Here is a 14,396-nt window from a genome sequence, read left to right as displayed (position 1 = left end):
TGAAGGAGATCAGCCCTGGGATTTCTTTGGAAGGAATGATGCTGAAGCTGAAACTCCAGTACTTTGGCCACCTCATGCGAAGTGTTGACTCATTGGAAAAGACTCCAATGCTGGGAGGGATTGGGGTCAGGAGGAGAAGGGGACGACAGAGGATGAGATGGCTGGATGGCATCACTGGCTCGATGGACGTGAGTCTGAGTGAACTCCAGGAGTTGGTGATGGACAGGGAGGCCTGGTGTGCTGCGATTCATGGGGTTGCAGAGTCAGATACAACTGAGTGACTGAACTGAACTGTATATTTAAAATTAAAAACAATGACCAGACCAAGTGTTAGTGAGAATACACAGCACCTAGCTCTATCAGAAACTCATGGTCGGAGTGTGAATAATACAGTCTCTTTGGAATAGCAATTTGATAGTTTCTTCAAAGCTGTTGTATATATCCCATCCATTTGATACTTAGGTATTTACCCAAAGCATATCTTCACACAAAGAGTTTTGAAAGAATATTCACAGCAGCCTTATTTGATAAATAAACAACCAAATTGTTATTTGTCCACACAAGGGTATGCAAAAGAATGAATTATTCATAAGACAGTAGCAAGGAGGAATCTCAAAATAGTTATACTGAATAGAAGAAGCCAGGTGAGAAAATATGTCCTATATGATTCCGTTTACATAAAATTCTTAAAACATGCAGACTAATCTTTAATAATGTCTGCCTGTAAAGAGGATGGGAAGGGGGGATTACATAGGAGAATAAGTCAACTTTTGGATGATGGATTTGCTTTTGTCTTGGTTACGGTGGTGACTTTGTAGGTACGTACATATGGTAAAACATCAACAAACGTGCAGCCTGTGTGTGTGCTCAGTTGCTTCAGTTGTGTCTGACTGTTTGCCATCCTATGGATTGTAGCCCACCAGGCTCCTCAGTCTGTGGGATTCTCCAGACAAGAGTACTGCAGTGGGATGCCATGTCCTCCTCCTGGGGATCTTCCCAACCTAGGGGTTGAACCTGAGTCTCCTACATTATAGGCAGATTCTTTACCACTGAGCCACCAGGGAAGCCCCTGTGCAGCTTGCTGAATGTCAGTTATTTCATACAAAGTTGTTTTAATAAAAGGACAGTGATAGCACATTTCTGACATATTAGAGTTGTCTTGATGTTCACATAACAGTAGCTAGTAATAACTGCTTATATGGTGGGCATCTCTATACCTCTCTGCCCAGCCCACAATAACCCCCTTAATTGTCTCTTGCATCCTCATTATAGAAAATGGTCCAGGATCCCTGGTAACAGATGATTGTACTAAGAGAGGGCAGTTCACCAAGTTAGTCTATTAGTTCCTGTGTCCTCTGAAATTGAAACTGAAAACTTGAGAGATTTTGAGAATGTGGGGTAGATAACTTTTCATCATTCATGTGACCCAGAAAAGGAGAGGAAGACTATTTGTGGGAAAAAAGAAAGATGAAGTCTGCATCAAAGAGATTCAGGTTGTGGTACTTTTCCTAAGGCCCACTTGCAAGTACCAGAACTCTTAATGTCTTCAGAAAATGTTTTCTATTTCAACTCCAGGTAGCTCAAACAGGCTCCTCCCACCAGCAGTCAGAAAGACTCAATAAATAGATTGTGTGCTAGACATTGTGCCGAGTCCTCTAAGCTGCACAACCATGTGGAGTAGATGTTTTTTCCATCTTCAGATGAAGGAAATAGAAGCCTCTGTGAATCTGTTGTTGGCTCTTCTCAGGGGTTGTGGTTGGGAGTGCAGTTTAGCTAAACAGCGCTGGGCTGTTATCTCACAGTCTCCAGAATATTTTGTGCTCATTCTCACCTTTTCTTTGCTCCCTGTTTCCTCTCTGCCTCCTAAGTCCCTCTGGTCCTTCAGGGCCACCCCAAGGCTCAGCTTCCCCGATTCCCTAGACTCCTGTCACCGTTAGTCATTGTCAGACCCATGCACAGTCTGACTGTTTTCTTCTAGTTGTTCTGTCAAGTGAATTTCCTTCTTTTCTTCAGCTAATTATTCTATACAGTGTGGGGATTTCCTTAGTCGCTGAGCACTGCTTGACATGAGGGTGTGTTCTATATGTAACTGATAATTTGAGGCATCTCCCAATTTAGGTAATCAGCTACAAAATAGAAAATAAAAAATAACAATTTCAATGAAAGTGATGCATTGCCTTAAGGTTACATTGTACCTCTGATAACCATTTCCCCAACAGGAAAGACATCAGGCACAAGCCCTTCTAACTGCCCAAAGTCCTCTGGTGTTCCCAAGAAATCCAACACAGGGGCATTTGTTTATGTTTTGCCTCTTCAGACCTAGGGATCAAGGGGGTTAGGAACAGTCAGAATCCATCCTTCAGGAAAGGACCTGCCTTCCTTGGCAATGTCCAGTTCTCCAAACTTTCTCCTTAATCCCCTCTATCCCATCTTCCCCCACCCTGATTCCTTCATAGACATATTGGGATCGGGTCTGACTTCATGGGATGGGGCCAGCCACACAGGGCCCAGTGATGAGGGCCTTGTCCTCAAGCTTAAAGCTCTGCTGTTGCTGTCTTGAAATATAAATGTTTTTCTCTTTCCATTTGTCTTTTCTGGGGAAATGTTTTTGGGCCATGGGACATGCTCCTGAGGCTTGTAGGGAGTTTGAGCTGTGTTTCAGCTCTTGTAGGGTCCCACTCCTCGCCACCCACTGGGATGGGTTCTCAGCCACCTCTCCTGAAGTTCTTGGTGCCCCAATCCCCATTTTGCCTCCACCTTCCCTAGCCACACCCAATGACCACTGCTGCCCCTGTGATCCCTGGTACCCTGAGCCCTTCCCAGCCTCTTTCTCATTGCCCTGTCCAGCAAACACTGGAATTCTGCCTCCTGGTGGAGGCCTGGGCAAGTGTGGGTGGAGTGAGTGCATACACTCTGCAGTGTGATGGAGCCTGTCTCTGCCCCAGCTGGCAGCACCACAGTGCATTAGCAAGTAACTCACTGAGGGTGAGCCTCTTGTCCACCTCCCATCCAGAAACCAAGAGTGTCCAGACACTGAGATTGCAGTCCCTTAGGCATCACTTTTCCACTCTGGGTTGGGGCACCATGTGTATGGGAAGGGGAGATTACCTTTCTTATCCCTGGCTGTGACATGGTACCTCAACCCAGCAACTGGCAGGAAGCTGGCTCTGCAGCTGGTGGGCTGTGTGTGCTGAGTCATGGAGTGGGCTCTAGGAGCCTGTAAGGATCTTCACTTGACCATCAGTGAGCCCTGCATCACAGTGAGTGCAAAGTAAGTTGAAAAAAAAAAAGGTGAGAGCAAGACCATAGAAGAAAGCATTTTATATTTTATTAATGTTGTTCAGTCACTAAGTCATATCCATCTCCTTGTGAACCCATTGACTATAGCCTGCCAGGCTCCTCTGTCCATGGAATTTTCTAGGCAAGAATACTGGAATGGGTTGCCATTTCCTTCTCCAGGGAATCTTCCTAATCCAGGGATTGAACCTACATCTGCTGCATTGGCAGGTCGGTTCTTTACCACAAAGCCACCTGGGAAGCCCTTATTTTATTAATATGTTTAACTTTTCCCTTTTTTCTAAATAAGGGCCTTGGATTTTCATCTTGCTCTGCTGCTGCTAAGTCGCTTCAGTCATGTCTGACTCTGTGTGACCCCATAGACGGCAGCCTACCAGGCTCCCCCATCCCTGGGATTTTCCAGGCAAGAACATTGGAGTGGGCTCTAGGCCCCACAAATTATGTAGTTGGCCCCAGGTGGTTAAATTAATATTCATAAATTAATGAAGGGTATGGGGCTCTTCCTTATTTACTAATTATTTGCATTTAAATGGTTTTTCCACTTTAAAGAATGAAGTCTAACATTGAGGGTTGGATTAATGCATATTAGCTGTGTGGTCCCTTGCTCAGTGTATGTGCCTGATTTTACCCCAAAGTCATACCACTATAGATCCTCTCTCTCTGACCCTGCTATGATACTGCATCCTAGGGAAGGATTTCACAGCTTGTAGAGTGACCAAGGGACACTGAAATGACTGTAGTGGATGCTGTTGAGAGTCAGATCCCCCAGGTCTGCAGGCTTGTGGCTGAGAACTTGGATTTGCAGTTTTCAAAGGATTGCATATGCCCTGGAATTCCTGAACACAGACAGTGGAAAGTGCCTGGTAATGCAGTGCCCTTGGGCCCTGGGAACCAGCCCCAAGCTGTCAGAATACAAAGTCCCAGCTCCTGGCATGAGGTGGAGTGGCTCTGAGGTATAAGTTATGTTCAGAGTTTCCCTCTTCTCAGGTTCTGCTCCTGGGAAGATCCCAACCTAGGACAAAAAGCACAATACTTGAGTAACACCACCTTGTAAAGGACACATCAATCATGTTTAAAGCAATAATTACTTTTTGCCAGTTTGGGGTTTCTTGCCTAGTTTCTGTTATACAGTCAACCCTCCACATACTTGGGTTCCAGATCTTCAGATGGGGAGGGCTGAGTGTACTATGTCATATTATCAATGTATAAGACATTTGAGCATCCATGGAATGTGGTATATGCAGAGGCTGGGGTCCAAGAAGCAATTTGGTGCAGATATTTAAGGATGACCATGGTTAGTGGTAGTTGGATGTTGATTGAAGACTAAATCTACACAAATCTCTTGGGAGGTTTATGATGTCCTCAGAAGAATTTTGTTTTACCATAAGAGGTATGTCCCAATAGATAAGCATGACCTTTTAAATTGTGGGCTCCCCAGAAAGAAACATATTTCCATTAATATGACAGAGCTCTCTAATGAAAACCCAAGTCACTTTTTTTTAAAAACAATCAGATCAGATCAGATCAGTCTCAGTCGTGTCCGACTCTTTGCGACCCCATGAATCGCAGCATGCCAGGCCTCCCTGTCCATCACCAACTCCTGGAGTTCACTCAGACTCACGTCCATTGAGTCAGTGATGCCATCCAGCCATCTCATCCTCTGTCGTCCCCTTCTCCTCTTGCCCCCAATCCCTCCCAGCATCAGAGTCTTTTCCAATGAGTCAACTATTTGCATGAGGTGGCCAAAGTACTGGAGTTTCAGCTTTAGCATCATTCCTTCCAAAGAACTCCCAGGGCTGATCTCCTTCAGAATGGACTGGTTGGATCTTGCAGTCCAAGACACTCTCAAGAGTCTTCTCCAACACCACAGTTCAAAAGCATCAATTCTTCGGCGCTCAACCTTCTTCACAGTCCAACTCTCACATCCATACATGACCACAGGAAAAACCATAGGCCTGACTAGACGAACCTTTGTTGGCAAAGTAATGTCTCTGCTTTTGAATATGCTATCTAGGTTAGTCATAACTTTCCTTCCAAGGAGTAAGCGTCTTTTAATTTCATGGCTGCAGTCACCATCTGCAGTGATTTTGGAACCCAGAAAAATAAAATCTGACACTGTTTCCACTGTTTCCCCATCTATTTACCATGAAGTGATGGGACCAGATGCCATGATCTTCATTTTCTGAATGTTGAGCTTTAAGCCAACTTTTTCACTCTCCACTTTCACTTTCATCAAGAGGCTTTTGAGTTTCTCTTCACTTTCTGCCATAGGGTGGTATCATCTGCATATCTGAGGTTATTGATATTATTCCCGGCAATCTTGATTCCAGCTTGTGTTTCTTCCAGTCCAGCGTTTCTCATGATGTACTCTGCATATAAGTTAAATAAACACGGTGACAATATACAGCCTTGACAATCTCCTTTTCCTATTTGGAACCAGTCTGTTGTTCCATATCCTGTTCTAACTGTTGCTTCCTGACCTGCATACAAATTTCTCAAGAGGCAGATCAGGTGGTCTGGTATTCCCATCTCTTTCAGAATTTCCCACATTTTATTGTGATCCACACAGTCAAATGCTTTGGGATAGTCAATAAAGCAGAAATAGATGTTTTTCTGGAACTCTCTTGCTTTTTCCATGATCCAGAGGATGTTGGCAATTTGATCTCTGGTTCCTCTGCCTTTTCTAAAACCAGCTTGAACATCAGGAAGTTCACGGTTCACATATCACTGAAGCCTGGCTTGGAGAATTTTGAGCATTACTTTACTAGCATGTGAGATGAGTGCAATTGTGCGGTAGTTTGAGCATTCTTTGGCATTGCCTTTCTTTGGGATTGGAATGAAAACTGACCTTTTCCAGTCCTGTCGCCACTGCTAAGTATCCAAATTTGTTGGCATAGTGAGTGCAGCACTTTCACAGCATCATCTTTCAGGATTTGGAATAGCTCAACTGGAATTCCATCACCTCCACTAGCTTTGTTCATAGTGATGCTTTCTAAGGCCCACTTGACTTCACATTCCAGGATATCTGGCTCTAGGTCAGTGATCACACCATCATGATTATCTGGGTCGTGAAGAACTTTTTTGTACAGTTCTGTGTATTCTTGCCATCTCTTCTTAATATCTTCTGCTTCTGTTAGGTCCATACCATTTCTGTCCTTTATTGAGCCCATCTTTGCATGAAATGTTCCTTTGGTGTCTCTGATTTTCTTGAAGAGATCTCTAGTCTTTCCCATTCTGTTGTTTTCCTGTATTTCTTTGCATTGATCGCTGAAGAAGGCTTTCTTGTCTCTTCTTGCTATTCTTCGGAACTCTTCATTCAGATGTTTATATCTTTCCTTTTCTCCTTTGCTTTTTGCTTCTCTTCTTTTCACAGCTATTTGTAAGGCCTCCCCAGACAGCCATTTTTCTTTTTTGCATTTCTTTTCCATGGGGATGGTCTTGATCCCTGTCTCCTGTACAATGTCACGAACCTCATTCCATAGTTCATCAGGCACTCTGTCTATCAGATCTAGGCCCTTAAATCTATTTCTCACTTCCACTGTATAATCATAAGGGATTTGATTTAGGTCATATCTGAATGGTCTAGTGGTTTTAAAACAATGGATAATGGCTATACATTCAAATGTTAATGCATGTATACCTACAATAAGGTTAGAAAGACTTTCAAAAGGGAATCTTTTTTAAATATTAATTCATCAAGTAGTTAGTAGAAATGCTTTAGTGTATCCCAGGGATTGTTAAATGTTCTAAGGTAGTTTTTTAAAAGGCTGGATGCATGGTCTGTGTTTGTGGAGTGAATAATCTAGTGAGGGGAGTGGAGAATTTCCTTCCATGTCCCATTCTCTCTGAGCTGGATGGGGTTCAATGCACCATAGCTACATCCCTGCTTTGAAAAGGTCTGAGTCTGGCTTGGGATATGGGGAGGATGCCAAATCACAGCAATTGTAAACTCTGAAGGCTGCAGTGGTCCTGATGCTAGTGAGGCCTCTGGGGAGCTCAGAGAAGAGGGTGCTCCATGGTACTAGGTAGGTTCCATGAATGAGGGGATCCAGGAGATGACTGTCGGTGATAACAGAGAAGGTACCCAGCTGGTCACTCTGAGTTGTGGTTCCAGTAATGCAGCTTCATGCATAAGTGCATGCCTGGAGGGAAGACCCTTCCATCTCTCCCTGGGCATGTTCCTTGTCCCTGCCCTTTCCTGAATGAGACTCCTTTCCTTGATTCCCATTAGATATTCCCCCACCATTTGTTCACCACGTGTTGCCATTTGTTTATTGAAGCTCTGGGGAGATGGAGTGATTTTGCAGCTTAGAAACAGACATCAGCAGACACCGAAACTTAAATTTGCCTCTTACACCTTCTTAGGTGACCCCATCCTTGGGTTAATGGATTCTTTCTGCAGGCTTTTTTCATTCCTGTCCAGTCCCCTGTTCTCTTCTGTTCTCTGCTCATTTTCCTATTTTCTGTCTTCTCCTCTCCCACTGAGACCAGATTCTCATTCATTGATGAGTTTGATGAGTTCATCTGTCTGTTGTCTCTTTCCAGTTTATGATTTTAGACTTCCTCTCCTCCAAGAGGGCTATTTATCAAGGCGTTTTTCTGTACAAAGTCAGTTTCCTACCCTGTGTATAGCAGTGACGTTTCTGGGGTCAGGCCCCTGAGTACTCTGAATGATTGCCCAGTGAACCCCTGCAGGTGTGGCTCCACCACCTGGACCATCACATCACACTACACAAAGAGTGCAGAAGATGCTAAACTTCTGAAAGTCTCTCTGGTTTGGGATAGAAATGAAAAAATTCTCAAGTTAGGAAAATATTAAATGCTAATACTAAAAAGCAAGACTGGGAGCTATCCTCTTGTGAATTCTCCTAATAATGATTTTTATTGTTGTTGGGTCACTAAGCCACGTCTGACTCTTGGGACCCCATGGACTAGAGCCCTCCAGGCTCCTCTGTCCATGAGATTTCCCAGGCAAGAATACTGGAGTGGGTTGCCATCTCCTTCTCCAGGACATCTTCCCAACCCAGGGATCAAACCCTCATCTCTGGCTTGGCAGGTGGATTCTTTACCACTGAGCCACCAGAGAAGCCCGAATAATGACACTCTAATACTAAAATCCTTAGCGTATCGCAGAGATAGCACTAATCTTAAAAGTGCTTCTTCTTGAGCATTGTTTATAACTGCCTATTAGGAGATTTCCCTTCATACATTCATTCTTAAAGCTGTCAGTATATTTATTTCTTTTGAAGTTAATTTCCTGGCCAGTTTTTTTGACTCAGATTTGTCCAATAAATGACTAAAACTTTAAGAGAGCTCATTGAAGGGTAAGATAATTTGTCCCTATGGATATCTTAGAAAAATCATAGACTTCACAGAATTCAGAATTTGAATCTTGCTATCCCAACCCCCTCATTTTAAATGTGAGGAAATAAAACTCTGGCGAAGTAAGACTTTCAGCCAGGTTTACAGATGTGGAGGGAGGCATAACCTGGATTAGACACACTGAAGTATCCTTATCCTGAAGGCAGGGGTCTTTTTGACAGATGGGACATGGTGTGGATCTAAATAGCCTTATCTAAACTCTTCATGGCAGGCATGCTTCGGGAGCTTTATCCACATTAACTGTTTGAGTCATCACCATTGACTTACTTGGTAGATATTTTAATCAAAATCATCATTAACTAGGTATGAAGAGAACTTTCTCACTGTAAAGTGGTAGGGCCTGGATTTGAACCCGGGCAGTTGGGCTTGCAGGGTGGGCACTGGCCCCCAGCACCCCTTCTTCTGGCCTAGACAGCAGCTTGTGGAAGTCCCCTCAGCTTTTGCTGGGCCACTTCTGTTGCTGGGAGGCCTGGTCAGGCTCCATTATCAGCATCATTGCCTAAGTGACAGGAAGCAGAACCATCATTTCCCAAACTGTTTTTGCCACTGTCAGAAATTCACTTGCAAAGAGTTGTTATAATTATCACATAGTTTTAAGGATTCCCAGGAGAGGTTGCCTTTTTTTATTTTTTAAAAAATTCTTTCTGTTCATAGTCTGAAATTTTTTTCCTTGTTTCTCACAGGACATGGAAGTTTCCTATCATTATAACTCCAGTTTAAGAAACTACTTCCTTTTTTTTTTTTTTTTTAATGTAGTGGTGTGGCTGTTTTCCAGGTGGCTCAGTAGGTAAAGAATCTGCCTACCAATACAGGAGAAGTGGGTTCAATCCCTGTGTGAGGAAGATCCCCTGGAGAAGGAAATGGCAACCCACTCTAGTATTCTTGCCTGGAGAATTCCATGGACAGAGGAGACTGGGAGGCTACAGTCCATGGAGTTGGAAAGAGTCGGACATGAAACTGAGCAACTAACACTTTCACCTTCACTTGTATCATTTTTTTTTTTTATTAGATTCCACTATAAGCATCACTTTTTCTCACTTTCATGCACTGGAGAAGGAAATGGCAACCCACTCCAGTGTTCTTGCCTGGAGAATCCCAGGGACGGGGGAGCCTGGTGGGCTACCATCTATGGGGTCGCACAGAGTCGGACACGACTGAAGTGACTTAGCAGCAGCAGCATAAGCATCATCATATGATATTTCCCTTTCTCTCTGACTTACTCAGTATGACAATCTTTAGGTCCATCCATGGATAACCAACAAGGACCTACTGTATGGCAAAGGGAACTCTCCTCAATATTCTATAAGAACGTAACTGGGAAAAGAATTTGAAAAAAAAAATAGATCCATGCATATTTTTGGCTGAGCCTCTTTGTTGTACACTTGAAAGTAATAAAACATTGTTAATCAACTATACTCCAGTGTTAAGAAAACAAAGCAAAATGAACTAACACTACTCACATCTGGGTACATTTAGAGGTTAGATAAACTGTTTTTATTTTTTTTTTCTGTACACTAATGAGAAAATTTATTAAATACTTTATAAATTATAACATTTAAAAGTTCAGCAAAGCTCTAAACATTTATAATTTTTAATACTTATAACCTTTTAGTTTTGAAAGTGTAAAAAATATTATTTGAAGAATCAGTAAGTAAACACTCTGAAAAAGGAAGAAAACAGTATCAAGATCCAGTTACAGATATTCACAGATTTTGTTCTTTTGCCTTCAAGAGCCAGCAAGTAATAATTTCTCATAAATAAGGTTATGCCTTTAAATGTCTTTGGTCCTATTCATTTCTTCCCACCATATATATATATACCTACCCACACACATCACTTAAACCTTCTTCTAATCTGTCTTAACTAGAAGATAATGGAAAGAACAGACTGCTTGAAATAAAGACACACGAGAAGTGCCACAACTAAGTTAACACAATAAGAAGGAATCCAGGAAACTAGATGAACAGCATCTCCTTCCTGCCACTGCCGTTATCCAGTGAAAGATCATGAACACTTGAACTAGAGGAGCAGCGGGAGTGTGGGAGAGAATCCACAGGCCAGGCAACTGATTGCATCTGAGGGAACAGGAGAAGGACAGAATGCAAGAAAAGATCCAGGTGGTGTTTCTTTGCAGAAGAAAAATTGCTGCAGAAAGGAGAAAATGCTAGCTGAATTGGCTCAACATCACTTATGCTGCTGCTACTGCTGCTGCTAAGTTGCTTCAGTCGTGTCCGACTCTGTGTGACCCCATAGACGGCAGCCCACCAGGCTCCCCCATGCCTGGGATTCTCCAGGCAAGAACACTGGAGTGGGTTGCCATTTCCTTCTCCAGTGCATGAAAGTGAAAAGTGAAAGTGAAGTCGCTCAGTCGTGTCTGACTCTTCTCGACCCCATGGACTGCAGCCTACCAGGCTTCTCCGTCCATGGGATTTTTCAGGCAAGAGTACTGGAGTTGGGGTGCCATCGCCTTCTCCAACATCACTTATGCTGCTGCTGCTGCTGCCAAGTCACTTCAGTCGTGTCTGACTCTTAGGGACCCCATGGACTGCAGCCCACCAGGCTCCTCCATCCATGGGATTTTCCAGGCAAGAGTACTGGAGTGGGGTGCCACTGCTTTCTTTGTTAAGAAAAAGTATCCTGTTTAGATGTGTATTTATCAATTCTTTATTATGGCATTGCTTATTTGTTGTTAATTTTTGTTAACATCACTTATAATTAACAACAAATAAGCAATGCCGTAATAAAGAATTGATAAATACATATCTAAACAGGATACTTTTTCTTAACAAACTAACAAGTTGGTTAACACCCGTTATTGGTGAGCATGTGGTGAACTCCCTCTCACACTGTTGAAAGGAAGGTAAATAACAGAACTTTTTAAGAGGAAAATTTTCAAAATTAAAAATATAAACACTTTTTGGCCCAGCAATTCTAATTATAGGAATTGTTGATAATAATATGCTCCAAAACCAACCAACCAAGATAAATGCATACTAATGTTCATGATCAGTTATTCATAACAGTAAATAACTAAAAACAACTTTACATATTCATTCAGTGAGAATTATTTAAAGCCATTATGATATACCTTGTCAATGGACTCTTGCTAAGTTGCTAAGTCACATCAGTCATGTCCGACTCTGTGCGATCCCATAGACAGCAGCCCACCAGGCTCCCCCATCCCTGGGATTCTCCAGGCAAGAACACTGGAGTGGGTTGCCATTTCCTTCTCCAATGGATGAAAGTGAAAAGTGAAAGTGAAGTCGCTCAGTCGTGTCCGACTCTTAGTGACCCCATGGACTGCAGCCTACCAGGCTCCTCCGCCCATGGGAGTTTCCAGGCAAGAGTACTGGAGTGGGCAATGGACTCTTTGGCAGATGTTTAACAGAACATAGGAAGATTGGATTAAGTTAAGGGGGAAAAAAAGCAAGGCTCCTATTTTTATATATTACCATTTGTGTGAATTTTTGAAAGTCTACATGTACACACGTATGTACACACAGATATTGTTCTGGTATTGTCATAAATATTTTTCTGGTAGACAACGTGAGAAACTTAACAATGGCTATCCTGGAGGAAGACAAATGGTGGAGGAGCAGGAGGAAAGGGAGTAGTCCTCTCTCCACGGATGCGTCAGGAATACATCTTCAGATGCAGGGATCTCACGGAGCACCAGCTGAGAAGGGGCAGGAGTCCCTGACCACCCAAAAGGAATATACAGATCCACACAAAACCCGGTCTTCCCTGTTGATGCGGAAGCATGAGAGGACATGGGACTTGCTCAATAACACATGTGTACAACCTGGAAGTTTTGGGAAATTTTCCCTGTGTTGGGTAATCCTTTGACACTTGAGAGAAGTGGCAGATAAATGCTCTTTCCTTCTGTCTGGAAGGCTGATCCTGAGGTATAAATGTATCTGTAACCTCTTGGTGGGTCAAGTGTACGAAAAAGTCAAGCAATCAGTGACGCTTGATACCAAGCAAAAGTCAGCTTGATAATTGACGCTTCCTCCGTTGCTGCTTCACTCTCATTTTCCCTCACTCCTGCTTCTCCTCGGTTATGTTTTCTAATATAATGGTAGCACATAGCCTTTGCTTTCTGGGGGTTAAAGATAAGAGGGTTTACAGATATGAAACCTTGACTTATTATATTCATCTTCCCAACACCAGAGGAATTTGTTGAAAGATGAAACCAACATAGGTGGGTGAGGATATACTAATCCCAAAGAAAAGGAGCTGGGCTTACTGGATTATGTCAATGCTTGGCAATTCCAGACTCTCGTTTCATGAAACAAAACAATTTCTTACTGTCTAAGTCAAGTAAGTAATTGTATATGCTGTCAATTTCAACTGGAAGTATACTACCTATGTCTTGTTTAATATTTCAATCATTATTTGTGATTTCTTCCATTACTTTTAATTCCATTTAATTCCACAATGGGAAATAATTGTGGGATTAAACAAATATCTACCTTTTTTTCTTGGCTTCAAAAAAAAAAGCAATGTCTTTTCATAAGAAGAGGCCGGGGAAGGATACTTTCAATAATGGTTTTATTTTGTGTGTGCCAGTAATATATATTTGAGAATATAATTCTTACAAACAGAGCATTTATTTAAGAAGTCTTTCAACTATGGGTGTATCTTTAATAATTTCTAGGGATCAACCACCCTTCCTGAAAAGACTCCCTTGACGTGTTTAACAATCTGCAAACAACTCAATTAAGATAAACTGTTTTTAGATATACACATGCCCTTTAGTTCTTAATGTAGTTTATTATTAAGAGACTGAAAGTCTTTTAAGACATGAAATACAGGTTTCTTAAATTTTTTTTCCAGTAAATATTATACTTGAGGCAGTTGGTATGTGAAAGAAACAGTGTGTATATTCGGATGAGATACTCTCAGAATGAGCCTGTGTGTGTTACCAGGGTCCTGTTCTTACCTTCCAGTTTTACGGGAGCCCTATACAGTCCGTGTGGAGGACCAGAAAACCATGAGAGGCAATGTCGCGGTCTTCAAGTGCATTATCCCTTCCTCGGTGGAGGCTTACGTCACCGTGGTCTCGTGGGAGAAAGACACCGTGTCACTCATCTCAGGTAGGGCGTGGGCTTCCTCGGGGCAGGCAGGGCGCCAGGCTCTCCTGCGCACAGCTCGGTCTGGATGACGAATCGGGTCTCCATCTCTTTGCGCACTGTAATGAAGAATTTGTATGCTTTAAGTTGACGCTGCTTTAGATTAAACGTGATATTGGTGTTTTCTTTTGGTTTATATGGCTGGATTCATAGTGTCCAGTGAATTGACTGATGGATAGAAATTTGTTCCTTGCATTATGTGTATAGTCATTGAGTTACTTTTGGTTTCCAAGTTACCAAGGAAACATTTTGGTTTTATTTCTGCTCCCGGGAATAGAAATACAGGATTGTTGTTATCTGTGAGAAACCTCAGAACTGATATTCTTATATTCTCTGTAATCTGGAAAATGGAAATTCTGATTTTATGCTATTCTCAGCCTTTCAAGTGTCTTCAGAGTCATGTGGTATCTCTGGCCTCATAAAGATTTTTTTTGAGATATGTAGTCAGTGGCTGAAATACACACATACAGATAGGTAGGTAGATAGATATGTATATAAATAGCTTACTGGTTTACTTTTGGTATCTAGAAAAGATACCACTGAAATCTAGCTTCTAAGACATTGTTGTTCTTCTTTTATCATGGT

At 42.3% G+C, this 14,396-nt stretch overlaps 1 protein-coding gene across 1 annotated transcript in view; it reads left to right on the top strand.

Annotated features, from left to right (window-relative positions):
* The window catches only part of DSCAM (DS cell adhesion molecule), a 690,454-nt gene that overhangs the window by 12,162 nt on the left and 663,896 nt on the right, over positions 1 to 14,396 (top strand). The window contains exon 3 of the mRNA XM_059889928.1: positions 13,629 to 13,775. Within this exon, the coding sequence (XP_059745911.1) occupies positions 13,629 to 13,775 (147 nt within the window). The remainder of the gene's footprint in view (positions 1 to 13,628; positions 13,776 to 14,396) is intronic.

Source organism: Bos taurus, chromosome 1, assembly GCF_002263795.3.
Source record: "Bos taurus isolate L1 Dominette 01449 registration number 42190680 breed Hereford chromosome 1, ARS-UCD2.0, whole genome shotgun sequence".
In the NCBI taxonomy this organism is placed as follows: Eukaryota; Metazoa; Chordata; class Mammalia; order Artiodactyla; family Bovidae; genus Bos; species Bos taurus.
The sequence above is the reverse complement of the archived record's forward strand: the minus strand, read 5'-3'. Positions and strand labels throughout refer to the sequence as shown.